Source organism: Pelophylax lessonae, assembly GCF_965119305.1.
Source record: "Pelophylax lessonae genome assembly, chromosome: 4".
Classification (NCBI taxonomy): Eukaryota; Metazoa; Chordata; class Amphibia; order Anura; family Ranidae; genus Pelophylax; species Pelophylax lessonae.
The window spans coordinates 519,135,905-519,152,840 of record NC_138771.1 but is presented as its reverse complement, the minus strand read 5'-3'; the positions used below and the strand labels follow the sequence as shown (position 1 = coordinate 519,152,840).

Genomic DNA, 16,936 nt, shown 5'->3' with positions numbered 1-16,936 from the left:
CTCTTCACAATACCCTCTCCACCGGGGTGGGGGGTTGTGGACCACTCCGGACGCCTCGACTCTCTGGTTCCTGGCGTCCAAGCGAGACTTTTAACTCGCAAGGTCAGTCCCTCCAATGGGACTCCGTCGCGGCCGACCCAGCGCGGAGCTCTGGTCTGCACGCGCTCGTAGGCAGAAACCGGGGTGACCACTGGATCTCAACATCCAGCCCGTCGCCCGGCCCCGCATACTTACTTGAATGTGTCGCGGCCGACCAAGCGCAATGCAATGGTCTGCGCGCGCTCGTAGGCCGGCTGGGGTGACCACTAGTGTCGCCCAGTCCGGCGTATTTGCTTGAAGATCTCACAGGAAAAAACACTGGAGAAAAACTACCTAAAAAATGTCTTTTTCTTAAAGAAAAAAAGTCTTGCCAGGACCAAAAGATCCCAGCAAGGAGCTTAGGTCCTTACTCCTGACTAGACAGAAAAAAACTGATTCCCTGTAGCAGAGAGAGGGAGGATATACCCTCTGGGACTGCCCCTAGGGTGGAGCCAGAACGTTTTTTCTTTTCTGCCTAGTCCTACTCCTGCGGAGACAACATAACCCAGTTCTTGTGAATCAAGAAGACTACGTCTGTCAATGAGCGACAGAGAAAAAAGACTTATGCTGGACTCCCACTTTAATATATCTAAATTATACAGATCTTGCACTTTATAGTTATAAAAGAGTTTTACAAAAATATTTTATGAAGACTGGGGAAGGGAAAGTAAACACTCGGACCAGATTAGAACCGTCAATTTCCTAATCCAACCTAAAAATAAAAACATTTGTTTCCACCATTCACACATTGATGTGGAAGGGCTAATCCTCCCACTGTTGTATTGTATTCTGACAAGCAAGGAGCCTTCCCTGCCATCAGAATACAATGACCAGTGTTGCAGGCTACAGCTGATAGCACTGATAGTTTGGGAAAAACCAGACAGGCTGACTGAGCAGTGGGTGGTCATCTGAACCAACTAGCTCAAAGACTGATTTAAGGGTGGTCCTTGGTAGCAACTAGCCCAGGTGTCTCCAAACTTTCTAAACAAAATGGCCAGTTTATTGTCCTTCAGAATTAAGGGGGGCTGGACTGCAGCCACTGGGAGAAGAAAAACATCCCAAAGCCAGTGGGAATAAACAATGCCCCATCTTTCTTGAATCAGGAAGGCTGACAACTCAGATGCTCTTGAATAAAAGTACTTTGTTACATGGGTACACAGGCTATATGCTATAATGCCCCATCATGGTGCCAGTAAGAGGAATAGTGCCCCATTGTTCGTGTCATGGGGGGAATTGTGTTCCATTGTTGGTGTCATTTGGGGGAAAAGTACCCTATCTTTGGTGTCCTTGCGAGGACTTATGCCCGATTATTGGTGTCAATGGGAGGAAATCTGACCCTTCATTGTCATCAATAAGGGGAAATTATGCCACATAGTTGGTATTAGTGGATGAAAATAGTGCCCCAAGGGCCAGATAAAAGCAAGCAAAGGCCCACATTTGGCTCCCTTGCCACAGTTTGGAGACCACTGAACTAGCTCATCAAAGACGGATTTAAAAATTGACTGAGCCAGGTGAAAATGTATCAGCCTAACAGTGACTGCATCCCATTAGATGCCGACACTATTTGTATATTCAGAAAGCTGCGGGTGCAGTGGCTGCCTGAGCACAATAGCCAACATTGGACATTCCATCATTTATACTAAAAGAGAAAATCAAACCTTGTATGGCTAGCTTAAAGGTGCAGTGTGTTTTCCAATCAGGCAGAGTTCATGCCATTTACTGTATATACCGTATAGTTGCATAGTCAGGCTAAAAAATGACAAGCCCATCAAGTTCAACCAATAGAAAAAAAAACCTAAAAGTAGAAGTAAAAACTTTCATCCCTGGCTTTAACCTATAGGCAAGCCAAAAATAAGGCTTACCTATAGGTAGTGTAAATATCATGCTTAGTTTAGGAGATATTTACTGTGCATGCAGCCAATTACATCACTGGGTCAAACACAAAGCCCTGTGTTGTAAACAGCAGCTCCCAAGCACGTGCGCTGGAGTGACGTCATTGCGGCTCCAGCCAGTCACAGAGCCTGAGTTTGCAAACAGGAAAGCAAGACAAGTGAAGATGTGAGCACCTGCAGCTCTGACAACTCTGCGAAGGAATCCTTCATTTTTGAAAGGTAACTTTAACATAAAGTACTAGTGACAAGCTATGACACCTTGCAGGTTAAAAAAAAAAAAAAAAAAAAAGAGTCCAGTGGTTTACACCCTCTTTAAAAGATAGTATTCTTTATATGGAGATTTTTTAATCTACACCCACAGTTGATCCAAAAGGCAGCTAAATAAAAATAAACCCTCTAAAACATAGTTCAATTTGCTCCAGCAGGGGAAAAAATACATCTTGGTCCAGAGGATTCCTTCCTGATCCCCAGAAGGCAATCAGATATTTCAGAAGCCGCAGCTTGGTATCGCATGCTATTAAGTCTATAATCTAACCGAGCACCCAGCTACTTCTCAACTAGGGATGGGCTCAGGCATATTCAGATAGTAGTCCTAACCCACCTGAGCAATCCCACTAAGAAGCCCTCACTGCACATCGCCGATCATAGACAGCGTCTGTATGTGCAGCTGCGGGCCGGGAAATGACTCCCTGCCTATGATTGGCAGTGTGCAGTGAGGGCTTCCTGGTGGGATTGCTCAAGTGGGTTGGGACTATAATCCAAACACGCCTGAGCCCATCACTATTCTCAACCATTGATTCTCCCAGTTGTACTCCTAGAATGTAGGACGTATATACTGTATATTTGCTTATGTCTTGACAAACCCTATTTTTTTCAGTGGATTATCTGTTAACAGAAACTAGGTAAGCATCTGTCAGATGTTAGAACTCACCAAAAAATCTGGCAAGCACCTATCCGTTTTATTATTTTCACACTCACCAAGCATAACAGACTCCACATTAGTAACAATTCGAAAGTTTTTTTTTTTTGTGCAACTAAATATCTCCAAAATGCTATTTAATGTTGCCAGAATTTAAAACTTATTGGAGGGCATATTTATAAATCAGTTAATCTGACATTTACCAAACATTCACTGCATGGAAATCTTTCTGGTGCATGAATTGCATGATTGATTCACCATCAGTGAAAGCTTGGCGAAAGTCTAATTCAGTTCTTTAATAATCTGCCCCATAAATGGACTCTGTTGCTACTAATGTACCACTAATAGTTCCCTCCAAACACCGCAAATATGTACCTCTTCTGCTACACACACTGCTGCAGGCTGCGCGAACGCAGAGACATCTTTGCTGAAGTCTCTTTGGAAACTTACACGAAGGAGTACGATTCTCCTGGTCTCCCCCTCTATCCTCAGTGGTTCCTCCTGCCAACCCTTACATCACTATTGTGTCCTGTAGTGGTGTAGGGGTTGGTGGAAGGACTGGCCGAGCACAGACAGACCATGCGATCCACACTTCCACAAGAGTCAGTCTTTAAGGCTACGTTTCCACTAGTGCGACGCCAAAGTCACGTGATGTGAAGTGCGACTTTGATGCAACTTTGAGTGCAATTATGATCCGACTTTACACTTTAAAGTAGTGCAGGCACCTTTTCAAAGTCACTGAAAATAAGTTGCATAGATTGGAATGGGTGACATTGAAATCAATGGACTGTGACTTGTCATGCGACTATGTGTCCAAAGTCGCACTAATGAAAACGGAGCCTAAAGCAACTTTAGCAGACATCTCTGTACTGGAGTAGCATTTGGTGGCGCAGGAGGTGTATGTACCATCGTCTTTGCTAGTAGGTTTTTATTGGATCTTTACCTTTCACGACCATTGCTTTAAGAAAAAGAACCTCATAGAAATTGTAACGTTTTCCATTTCCTTAAAGTGGTTGTAAACGCTTATCTATACCCACTGAAGTGACTGGCGTCAGATGAAACAAAGCCTACTACATAAGTTGTACCTGTTGATCTGTAGTGTTCCGTTCTCTACATCCACTTAAAGTCCACAATTTCTAAAGCTTGTCTGAGCGGTCAGAAAACAGTTTCCAGAGAGATGAAATTACACTCTGCAGAGCTCGGTGAGGGGAGCTCCGAGAGCTGATTGGAGGGAAGGGACACAACCCCCCCCCCTTTACTGGCTGTCAATCACAGATTGTGTGCTGGAGATCCCACACCGTTATGTTATTTCTCTAGGTCAGGAAAACTTGACTCATGCAGATAGCGGGCAGCAGACAGAAAGGACACTTGCTCTGGATTGAGAAAAGTACACACTATAGAAGGAGATGCTTTGCTCATATTTCATGTTGGAGTTTTACAACCACTTTAATGCTGTTCCTTAAATTGCCAAGATTTAGGCTTAAATAAAAGTGGTTCTCACCAGCAGCACTCCCGGTAAGCAGCAGGCTTGCATAAAGCTGATAGCTTTAGGTTTGCTGGCAGTATCTGGAGCCTGGATAGAATAACTCGCATCACTGTCCACCTCATTATCCTCACTCATAAGCGGTCGGTTAGCCTCTTCCTCCTGGTCTCTGCTCTCACCCTCCTGTTCCCCGGCGTCTGGTAGACCTGTGGTAGAGAAGCATTGATAGGACCAGTGCTGGCAGGCTTTAATGGACACATACAGCTTGATTCCGATATCAGTTTGAGATACTTCGGAGATCATTCAGAATTAATTGCAGGTGCGTTGACCTGCGTCAGATGCTTTTGTATTCCCATAAACTTAATATAAAAAACGTGTAGCCCTAAATAGTAATGAGTATCGAAGAAAATTCTTAAATATATGTGCACATAAATCCATTTCATCAGTAATTCTTTCCGTTTATGTATTCCCATAAACTTGTATGGGGAGTGATGTAGTACAAAAGCCCAAATGAAAATACTGAACTAACAATTTGTACACTGCTATATACCCTTACATATTTCTAGCAATTTTTTTTGCATAAAAACAGATTCTTGGTTTGTATATATTGCATTACATATTCAAACTGGCCAGTTGCACCAAAGGGATCCCTGTCTGGCCAGCCCTTACTCTAATGTGCCAAATGTCAAACACTTACTTGTTCATATCATACTTTAACGGACATGTGAGGGAGATTTACTAAATACTGGAGCACTCAGAATCTGGTGCAGCTGTGCATGGTAGCCAGATTCTAACTTCAGCTTGTTCAATTTGGTTTCAACAATAAAGCTGGATACATACTATCCAACTTTTGTTGGTAGATTTCCTTCAGATTTACCTTTTCTATGTAGTGCAAGGGCCTGCCAGATTGCATACAAATTGAAAGTGTTTAGGTTTGACCTCATATTATATGGTTTTGGTAAATCTAAAGGAAAAAGTCTTCAGAAAATCTTATAGTGTGTATGGCCCATAAAACTTCGAAGCGGATTGGTTTCTATGCAGAGCTGCACCAGATTTTGCACAGTTTTAGTAAATAACCCCCATAGTGCCAATATAGGTTAGACAGTTTCATGAGAGCTACAAACTCAGGTCTGGTTACTGACCTGCACTATGCAATAGAAATGGATGTCAAATCCAAATATCTTACATATACAGAATACATAAACTCTAAAATGGGTGTGACAAAAGCCCGTCAATGCTCGCCCATATAATGGAACTTGCCTATGCAGAAATCTCATTATTCAAACACTCATCTTACCCAGCTCCTTGGGAGATGTCACCAGACCAAAGAAAATGATCACACCACCAGCAAACTGCACACATGCGGTTACAAGGAATGCATACTGGAGGAAAAAAACAAAATAGTTTGGTAGATTTGTCAAAAACAATAACTACACATTTTTTTTAAAGGGTTTATAAACCCCAACAACAATGAAAGTCTCTTATTTTCTCCTTTTTGGTCTGTAATACTAGCTATACACTAGCCGAAAAATCATTAGATAATCTGTCAATTGGACCATTCGTGTGTTTTTCATCCAGTTAACCACTTGCCGACCGCCGCACGACTATATACCGCGGCGGTCAGCCCCTCCTGGGCAAAGTGACGTACCGGTACGTCACTCGCCCACGAGCCTCTAGGGGGCGAGCGCGCGCTGCCGGAGGCGCGCTCCCGCCCCCGCTCGTTCCGACATCTCCGCGCGAGTGACCGGTGGCTCCGATGTCCGCCGGTCACTCGCGATCTCCTGCTAGAGAGGGAGAAAGGCAGGCAGGTGATGTACACAAAGCCGCCTGTCATTCTCCCTGGTGTAACAGCACAGACTATACGATCCTGCTATGTAGGATTGTATGTCTCTGTGGTTACATCACAAGCCATGCCCCCCCACAGTTAGAAGCACGCCCCTAGGGATACATTTAACCCACTGATCACCAATAAAGTTAACCCCTTCCCAGCCAGTGTCATTTTTACAGTAACAGTGCATATGTATAGCACTGATTACTGTAGTAATGTCACTGGTAGCCCCAAAAGTGTCAAAAATGTCAGTCAGGGGTCCGATCTGACCGCCGCAATGTCGCAGTTCCCCAAAAATCGCAGATCGTCGCCATTACTAGTACTAAAAAAAACAATAAAAATGACAAATCTTTCCCATAGTTAATAAATGCAATAACTTTTGTGCAAACCAATCAAAATACGCTTATTGCGATTTTTTTTTTTTACCAAAAGTATGTAGCAGAAAACAAATTGGCCTAAAATGTTCAAAAATGTTGTTTTTATTTTTTTGGGAGAATTTCATATAAAAAAAAAAAAAATGTGAAAAATATTTTTTTTCAAAATTGTCGATCTTTTTTTGTTTATAGCGCAAAAAGTAAAAATCGCACAGGTAATCAAATACCATTAAAAGAAAGCTCTGTTTGTGAGAAAAAAAGGACATCAATTTCATTTGGGTACAGCGCCGCACGACCGCGCAATTGTCCGTTAAATTCGCGCAGTGCAGAATCGCAAAATAGGCCCTGGTCTTTGAGCAGCCAAATCCTCTGGGGCTTAAGTGGTTAATGGGCACAAACAGAAAATCTGTTTTAACTTTTCAAAGCTGAAAAATCGAAGGAACAGTTTGGAAAATTCTGCCGAACTAACGAAAAATTGAAAGGGTAATGTGTTTCTCGCCCAAACTGTTTGCACTAGACATGGTTTGTAATATAGAGGGTCTGAGAATGAAAAAAACTGTCACAAGCCAACATGTTTCAGGGATAAAAAGGTAAGCCTCCTTTACTGGAGCTATAAGAGCATAGCAGAATACAGAAAATGTCATTACTACTTGGGTTATGCTACCAGCTTCAGGTGAATGGACACTGGCCAAAAAGAGGCAGGTGTCCCCTTCCTGGCTAAGCTAAGCCTCAGTTTTGAAGCAAAAAAATAGGTATGCAAGAGGGTAGGGATCCCTGGGTCCTGTGATGTACTCCCAAGAGAAGGATTTTAAAGGTGAACCAAAAATCCTAATTTCTTAATCCTACATCACAGGGCACAGAGGGGTTAATAATCATTATTATGTCAGGTTCCACAGCAATAAAGAGGAGGGCAACACAGCAACAAGCCCAAACCCCCAAACAGAGAAGGAAGCCACTTGCAAGATCCTTTGCCCAAAACTGGCATCTGCAAAGACATAAAACATCAACCTAGAACTCTAGAACTTTATAAAACTTGAAGAAAAGACAAGGTAGCAGTCTTATAAAAAGTCGAACAGAAGTTTGATGCTGAATGGCCCAGAAAGCACTGGCACTCCATGTGAAATGAGATTACCCAGGAAAACTAACTTCTACCTTGATCCCATAGGCTTTGAGAAATGATCTGACAAATCCACCTAGAAATAGTGGAACTAGAAGCAGCCTGACCTTTACGACGTTCTTCAAACAGGGAATTTGACTGTTGAAACAAAGCCAAAAAGACTCAAGAAAAATGTGAACAGCCAGATCAAATTGTGAAGCACCTTCTCTTTTCAACGCTTAGGAGTAGGACAAAAAAGGATGGCAATACAATGTCCTGCTTCAAGCGAACCAAATAAACCACTTTAGGCAAGAAAGAGGATAGAAGCCTCAACACCACCTTATCTTGGTTAAGAACCAGAAAAGGTTCCTTGCAGGAAAAGAACAGCCAAATCCAAGACCCTGTGGGCTGAAATAATAGCAACCGAAAGCACAACCTTTTGCGTATGGAACAGCAACGGAATCTCTTGAAGAGGTTCAAAAGGAAGAAGGCTGCAAAACAGACAAGACCCAATTAAGTACCTTAAGGCTCCATGTACACAGGACGCTGGAAATGGTCGTTTAGGAGCAGTTGGGCGTTTTTTTCAGAAGCCCCTGAACCCATCTACATTTTATCTTATCTGTCCATGTACACAGGGTCGTTTACAGTCATTTGCAGGCAGTTGCGTTCAGGGACTTTTTTTAGAACGCAATTATTTGCGTTCGAACATGTGTTTCCCGGCGTTTCAAACGCACAAACGCGTCCGAACGCGTCTAAACGCGATGACCCGCGTTTAGCGTTCGCGTTTTTCCATTTTAAAGGGGAATCATTTTTTTGACCTCTAGGAACGCTTCTAAACGCAAACGCCCCTAAACGCTGCTAAACACCCGCTAAACGCGGGTACAAACGCGAACAAACGGACGTTTCAAACGTCCTAAAAATTCCAGCATTCAAAGGGACTTTTAACAACGTCCCGTGTACATGGAGCCTTAGTCTGAGATACACTTCCATTTGACCTCTGAAAAAGGCCAAAGTCCGAAACGCGTCAGTTCACCATTTGGAATTCTCAGCAGCTCCATGCTCAAGTGATGTAACCCATGGCCACATGTATGTTAATATGTATTCTTTCTTGATTTATATTTGTGCACACTTTGTATAACACTAATAAAATTACATATATTTTTTACGATAAATACTCAGGGATGGCTATTGCCTAAAAAGTCCCACACTCAAGACCAAATTAAGGTACCACAAAGATAGATGGAACAATCCCAGTGACGCCTTGATCAAAAGCTTTGACCATGGAATGAGGCGCAACTTGTCCCTGAAAAAGCATATGCAAGGCTGAGATTTATACTTTGATAGTACTCAAAGCCAAGGACATCTCCAGACCAGACATACTTTCGAGGATGGAACTTATGAATTTCATGCTAAGTGAAATAAGTCTTCTAAATATGATGGTACACCTTCCTGGAGGTTGACTTTCCAGCCCCGAGAAGTGTAGGAATCAGAGTCTGAAACCCCCGCCTCTTAGGACCTGGCTTTTAGAGCATGGCTGGTGAAGCCCATCGACATAAAGCAGGATGGAGTATTGGACCCAGAGACAGCAGGTCTGGCCAATCTGGCTCAGTTGCCACAAGGTCTACAGTGTTTGCATGCCACATTTTTCCTAGTCAGGCCAGTGCAATCAAGTCAATGAAAGGCCCTCCACCTTTATCCTGTGAATAAAACTCCAAAGAGACACCAGTGCATCCACTGCAAGGGTCAGAGGATCTCTGGTGTGGGACACAAACTTGTGCATTTTGTTGTTGAATCTGGATGCCAAGAGATCCATAAGTGCGCCCCACTGCAGACAAATACCCGCTAACACCTCTGGGAGAAGGGCCTAAACTGTTAACAGGTGAGAAAATTTGCCTGCCAATCTTCCGTGCTTGGAATGTGAACAGCGAAGATGGCAAAAAGTTCTGCCCAAGACATTAAGCTTGCTTCTTCCCTGAGCAGCACGACTTCTTGTCCATCCTTGATAGCTTAAGTATGTCACTGCAGGGTAGACACTGAAAGCATCTTTACAGGTAGACCCTGAATGCAGACAGCAGTGAGAGAGAGACAGCCAAACCACCTGAAGTTCAAGGAGGCTGATCAGCAACTTCCTCTTCTACAACAATCATGTTCTGTGAACAGAAAAGCTCTCCAGAACACCTCCCCAGCTTGATGTCAAGACCTTCCACTTCATTGGAAGAGAGCATTTTTCTCAAATCCAGCATCTGCATAAGATATTCACCAATCCAGAGCCACTCTTGTCTTGGGAGTGAGATGCATTGTAGGATTCCAAAACTCCCGACACTTGTCCCATATCACCAAGATATTGAGCTGCAGAGCACTAAACTGAAACTGTGCATAGGGGTCATGTTCCCAAACACCCTCATGCATGTCCAGATTGAGAGACCTTTTTATGTCTTTAGAGACTCCACCTGGGCTTGAAGAGCCAGGCACTTCTGCGGAAGCAGTATCCTTGCCCAAGACGTATCCAGGATTAAACTCAAGTATCCTAGGTGTTGGGTCGGAACCAAGGCCAAATTCTGAAGGTTTAACACCTAGCCAAACCTTTTCAGAGCTTGTACTGTCATCTGGATGTTGTGCGTCAGTCTTTGATGTGATTGCTCTTGTAGTAAACAAGTCTTTTAGGTATCCCACAATGGGAATTCCTCAGGTTCCCAACAACCCCAGAATCAGAGCGAACACCTTGGTAAGCACCCTGGGTGGGCATATATAAACCAAAGGCTAATACCACAAATGGTTAGTGGTGGTCCTACACTGCAAGGCGCAGAAACCATTGGTGAGGCAAGAAAATTGGGGTGTGTAGATAGGCAACCCTGATGTCAACTGATGCCAGGAAACACCCGATTAAACAAACCAATCCCCAACCGGGAAGACATCCTAAATTTTTGAACTTTCAGGAATTTGTTGAGACCCTTGAAGTCTAGGATAGGCCAGACTTCTCCATTTGGCTTGGAAGCCGTGAAACAGGTTGAAGTAAAAGCCTGAAACATCTTCTACCAGCACAAGTGCAAGACCCCTTGGGACAGAAGTCTTGCCAAGGTCGCAAAGAAAACCGCTCTTTTTCATAGATCTGAAAGCATTCTTGAGAAAACCGCTCTTTTTCATAGATCTGAAAGCATGAGCGCATAAAGAATGTAGTGGTAAAATAGATGAATTTCAGCTCGTATCCTCTGAACATTAAAGCCATGGTGTGGTAGTTAAAAAAAAAAAAAGACAATGCATTAAAAATGGAATTGGTTAGAAATGATAAACAATTTAAGTGATTTTAGAAACAGCAGAAAAAAAAATATCACGTTAAAATGGAACATATGGTATGAAACATACACATATGTAACATACTGGGTTTTGATATGGTGATTTATTGTTTTATGTCCGTGTAATAAAAACAAATACACAATTATGATCTAGTGTTAAAACAATGCATTATATCAAAAAGGACTGCTGCAGACTATTAAATTTAAAATCTTTTGATTTGGATTTATTCAATAAAATATTCCACAGATATTGTACAGTGAGCAAGTGTCATCATTCTAGGCTAGGAGAAAAGTCATGTGTGAAAAAAAAAGCCACATATCTAAAGGACTAGTGGTGAGCTGCAATGTGTTACATTTTTATTTTTAGATTTACACACACACACACACACTTTAACTACTAAATCAAATAAGCATTTCTAATAAGAGCACAACGCTTTTTGTGTAATGACAGCAGCTGTGGTTTTGCTGTCTCTTGGGTTATATTTTGTTTTTTGTGTGTGTGTGCAGGTAACCAAACCTTCAGCATAGTTAGGTCATAAGTGCAAATGATCCTGTGGAGTATTAACATGCAATGGTGTGGAGTATTAACACGCTGGAAAATAGGAAAAGATGCTGGAAGAAATGTAAACACCTTTAATTTGCATCCCAGCCCTAATCCCACCATTGGTAAAGTCAGCACATACCTCATAGCCATATTTTAGAACAGATGATGCAAGGAAAGCTCCCAAAATATTCCCAACAGATGCGCAGGCACTCCACAGTCCAAATACAAGGCCACGTCTGTACAAGTAAGAAATGGTAAATTAGAACATTTTACAATGCAAAATATGTTTATTGAAATAATGTATTTGGATCCCTAAGACAAGGAAATCTCTATAAAAGGGGACATCAAAATGTTTCTATTAAGTAGAGCAAGGTTAGAATCACTGCTAGGTTTTACACCCCCGTCAGACAATAGAACAGCAGAGAAGATGGCTGTACTAACGTAGCATGGTTAGTACATCGGCTCCTCCCGAGCAGTCAGTTTTTTTTATCCATTCGGCCCTGCTGGTTTAAACGGGGGGGAAAAAAAAAAAAATAGTAGAGTTTACCAGGCTTTGAAGGGTAACTTCACCCTTTGCCCCATGTCACACCTGTATTTAGGATGCATCATTTAAACAGGGTAAAAAAACCTCCCCTCCACGCTCAAGTCATCCCCGCTGTGACAGCAAGTGGGAGTTCAATTTTCCCCACAGCTGCTGTCACTTTTAAAATCTACACGGCTGCTCGAGCTCTCAACTGCCACCTATGCTGCATTATTATGCTCTGCACCATATGGACTAGTTATATTCATTACTCAAACAAATGTGGTTGAGGATTCTCAGGCACAGTCCTGGCCAGGGTGGAGGATGGGACACCCTCACCCTTTAATCTCTCTCCCCTCCCCCCTCTATTATTTTTACACCCCTCCCCACCCCACTTTTTTTTTTGAGGAAACTTAGTAGGCCCTTCTGAATTACTTAAGCTAAGCAGGGGTAAATTCCCATAACAGTGGAGAATATGTTGGCCATTGCCTTATGCAACTAAATGAATATGTTCTTCACATATGCTTTCACACCTTTATATGTCTACCCTTATCCCGTGTACCCCGCACATTGATCTCCTGTCTACGTGGAATGCCTAACTAGAAGTGTTCTTTTTTTTTTTTATTTCCCTTTTTATTTTAGTACCATGTTTTGTATTTGATAAATTCGATTCTCTTTGTAAAATGCTAAGAAGAAATGCATAAAAAGCGACACGTCTTTGTGGGGCTCGGCTGACAGACTTGTAGTTCTTGACGGACTACAAGTTTGGCAATCAGCGCTTTCATAGGTCGATTGAATCTTCAGCTTTCCAAATGACAGCCTTTACAGAAGTACACGCAGTGAGCGGGAGGAAAGTTTACAGGAGCCTGGCATTGCAAGCTCCTGTTAAAAAAAAAAAGGTGAACCTAGCCTTTAACTTGCTGTGCATTTACTTCTAGTCAGTTTAATAAATAGTTTGCATAGATATTTCCCAAATCATCAACCCATCTACAGACCTTCCTTACAATGCATATTAGGCAAGATCTTAAATTTTTTGTTTTTGGCTCATGTGGGGGGGAAGGATTAAAACCCCTGTTGTGTATCAACAGCCATCAGAGGAGAAATTTACCCTCACTTCCTGACCTGCTGACAATTTCATTCGTTCGGAAATAAGGAAACAATCTGCTTTATTGACACCGCTAAAACAGGAGACCATGGTTCTCATCATACAGAACGGTTTAATAAGTTGCCTTGTAGAGGCAGCCAAGATGGTTCAGGGCTTTCTTAGAATTCCCAGTATGCTTTACAAAACGAGTGTCATGGATGTAGCGTATAACAAAATATCTAACAGAAACCATTAAAAATGACTTAAACCATCAGATGAACCCTTAAAATTAAAAAAGAACAAGCTAAAAAAACCATCTGAATTTCTCTTGGAGTGGACTCCTATTGAAATTGGTATTCTACCAAGTAATAAGCTTCAATAGTAATTGAAACAAACATACCCAGATTTTCCAAACCAGTTCCCCATAACAGCGACCACACAGGGCCAGCCAGTGGACTGAAGCAGGCCGTTTATCACCCACACGAAGCAGTAGAAGGCCTTGTTATAGAAGTGAAGCCACTCTGTGAGCGTGCCGAACACAAACATCTGGAAGGAATAGAAGAGATTCAGGATCGTGAGAGAGGCCAAAAACTGCTCAGAGTAACAGGTAGGCAGTGGCCTAACAAAAGCCATAGCTTTCTACATGACAGCTATGGGGCCTGGGATGGGAGGGAGGCCCTATATATGAAGGCTGAAAATTAAAAGTGATCGTCAAGTCTTGTTTTTGTAAAAAAAAAAAAAAAAAAAGTTATACTTACTTGCTCTGTGCAATTGTTCTGCACAAAGCAGCCCTGATCTTCCTCTTCTCGGGTCCCCCATCAGCACTCATGGCCCCGCTCTCCTGCTGAGTGCCCAAGCCAAGCAGGCATGCTCCCGAGTCATGGCTCTGTGTTGTCCATACACACACACAGAGCCACAGCTTGGCCCCGTCCTCTCTTGATTGGCTCACTGGCTGCGATTGACAATTGCTTCTGCCGCTACCTCAGCCAATCAGGACAGAGTTCCCAGCAAGAGCCGAGGCTCTTGTGTACATAGCTGGAGCACGATAGGGCTCTGGTATTTATAGAAGGGCTGAAGTCAGGCCACAGGATCAGTCTTGGCTGTGTAGATTTATTGTACTTTAAAAACTTCTGCTACAGACTGAAGTTACCTTGTATGCCTAATGCAGCCAAAATCCCAGTTTCTCCTCTGCTAAAACCTTATAGACGGCAGAGGTTAGTAGCTCTATAAAAAAAAAAAAAGCTAGAGCTGTAAAAATTGTGAATTAGGGTTTAAGTTTTGGTTATAGCTTCTTAATATTTTTTTACCTTTGCATTCCTTGCATTAAGGCTAAAAATGTTTAGGTAGTAGTATCCCCCCTCCCCCTTATACTTACCTGAGCTTTAATCCGATCCAGCATTGTATCCATCTGCAGCGGATCTCTACCCTCACTTCCTGCTCGCACAGGCTTTGGTGAGGCCACTGGCATCTGCTGCTGTCAATCAAAGCAAGAGATAAAGGAGTGGGGGGAGGGCGCTTGCCCCATGGTCTGTCTATAGATGCAGGAAGCGCAGCTTAAGAGTGAGCCCCCACAAGTCCCCTTATAGGAAGCAGCTCTCTATGGCTCTCTCACCCAAGAGGAGGAGGTTTGGGGCAACTCTGTGCAATTCCATTGGACATAGCAGGTAAGCATAACCCTGTTTTTTTCTAAAAAAACAAATCTGCCAATATTAAGGTTTATTTGAAATCAATAGCTGCAAATGGACCTACTGGCAATTGCTATACATTATATGCACCTGGATCTATGACCATTAGTTTGTTTATAGCTCAATCCAAAAATATGGACATTAGAATGAAAAAAAGAACCCTTTTGCAGTTAAAGCAGCCTGCTCTCCTGGGAAGGCTTTCCATACAAGTTTGAAGCATCTGCGTGAATTTGTGAGGCACTGATACTGGATAGGAAGACCTGGATAACCTTCAGAATTCCAATTTATCCCAAAGGTGTTCAAAAGGATTGAGGTGAAGGCTCTGTTCAGGAGGCCACTGGAGGCCACTCCTCCTCAGTAAATTTATACTAAACTATCTATACTTCTAGTTAAGAACAGACAGTCAGATTCCAGATGTCTGCAAAAGTTTCTTTTTCAGTGAGAAAATTAAATGTGATAACTGCTTGCTGTGAAAAAAAACTTGACTTTTCAGAAATCAGTCCTGTCCACAAGGTCAGAATGGCTCTGTCTTGCATTTATTTTTTATCTGAAGCTTACACAACTTAGGCAAATAATACAAAAAGATAACAGTTAACCTCCGGCTCCCTGTCGGAGAGTAATTCCACACAAACAGATCTCCAGCAACTGTGGTTTTTCACTTGGTATTTAAAGCCGAATGCAAAGCATATGTATTTCTTTCCAACCAGTCCTGACATTCACGAGAGGAAACCCGATTGTTCTCTGCTGTAGTTCGGTAACACTTCTAGGTCATATTCCTCCTCAGAGTGACTGGACAGTGAAAAAAGGAGCAGCAGCAGACTAATGAGCTCAATTCGGTTACACCTCTTCAATCAGCACATCCCTTGTTAACACATGAGTGCTGCAGGACAACTGACTGGCACCTTGTGCTGCCTCATCCTCCCCGAGTCTGAGCTCTGCTGTACAGTTGACTGAGGTTAAAGCAAAACTAAAGTCCTACTTTAAAAACATTGCTGGCAGGCAGCAGTTTTATGCAAAAAAAAAAAAAAAAAAAGTGTTTTACCTGTCCATCAGCCATGTTTTTTTTTTTTTTTCCTAAATACATGTTTGGCTGGCCTTAGATAAAATAACTTCTCTCATCCTAGCAATCAAGTTGGCTGAAGATACCGTACCCAGCAGAGGACTGGGTGATAATGTCAGTGGTGGTGACGTAGTGGTTATGCACGTCACAGCACTGGAGGGGGCGCTTTGCAGGGCAAGTCTGCTATAAATGCATATATTAATGATTACAGAGCTATTTGATTTGTATCTTTTATCTCTGCTTGAAGTTCAGGGTTAACAGATCTGAGGATCAACTGTGATGACCAGATGCTACACAAACACCCTTGGGGCTCTTTCACACAGGCGGACCGTTCAGATCCGCCTGTCTGTTTTTTGGCGGATCTGAGCCGTCCCCCCCATGCATCCCTATGGGGCATCGGATGACAGCGGAGACATGTCCGCTGACATCCGATCTGTCAAATCTGGACGGATGGAAATCCTATTTTCCATCCGTCCAGCAGATCAGATGGGATGAGAACGGGCCGACGAGAAAAAGGTTTAGGGAAATATACACTCACCGGCCTCTTTATTATGTACACCTGTTCAATTGCTTGGTAACACAAATTGCTAATCAGCCAATCTCATGGCAGCAACTCAATGCATTTAGGCATCTAGACGTTGTGAAGACTGCTTGCTGAAGTTCAAACCGAGAATCAGAATGGGGAAGAAAGGGGATTTAAGTGACTTTGAATGTGCCATGGTTTTTGGTGCCAGACAGGCTGGTCTGAGTATTTCAAAAACTGATGATCTACTGGGATTATCACACACAACCATCTCTAGGGTTTACGGAGAATGGCCCAAAAAAGAGAAAATATCCAGCGAGTGGCAGCTGTGCAGAGGAAAATAACTTGTTGAGGTCAGAGGAGAATGGGCAGACTGGTTCGAGATGATAGAAAAGCAACAGGAACTCAAATAACCCCTTCGTACAACTTAAGTATGCAGAATATCATCTCTGAATGCACAACACATCAAACTTGAAGCATATGGGCTACAGCAGCAGAAGACCACACCGGGTGCCACTCCTGTCAGCTAAGAACAGGAAACTGAGGCTACAATTCAC

General features: G+C 42.8%; 1 protein-coding gene across 1 annotated transcript in view; it reads right to left on the bottom strand.

Annotated features, from left to right (window-relative positions):
• SLC37A3 (solute carrier family 37 member 3) overlaps window positions 1-16,936 on the bottom strand; it is a 68,831-nt gene that overhangs the window by 33,397 nt on the left and 18,498 nt on the right. The window contains exons 6-9 of the mRNA XM_082255073.1: window positions 13,512-13,657; window positions 11,647-11,743; window positions 5,670-5,754; window positions 4,391-4,578 (exon numbers count right to left, since the gene is read on the bottom strand). Coding sequence (XP_082111199.1) covers window positions 4,391-4,578; window positions 5,670-5,754; window positions 11,647-11,743; window positions 13,512-13,657 — 516 coding nt within the window. The remainder of the gene's footprint in view (window positions 1-4,390; window positions 4,579-5,669; window positions 5,755-11,646; window positions 11,744-13,511; window positions 13,658-16,936) is intronic.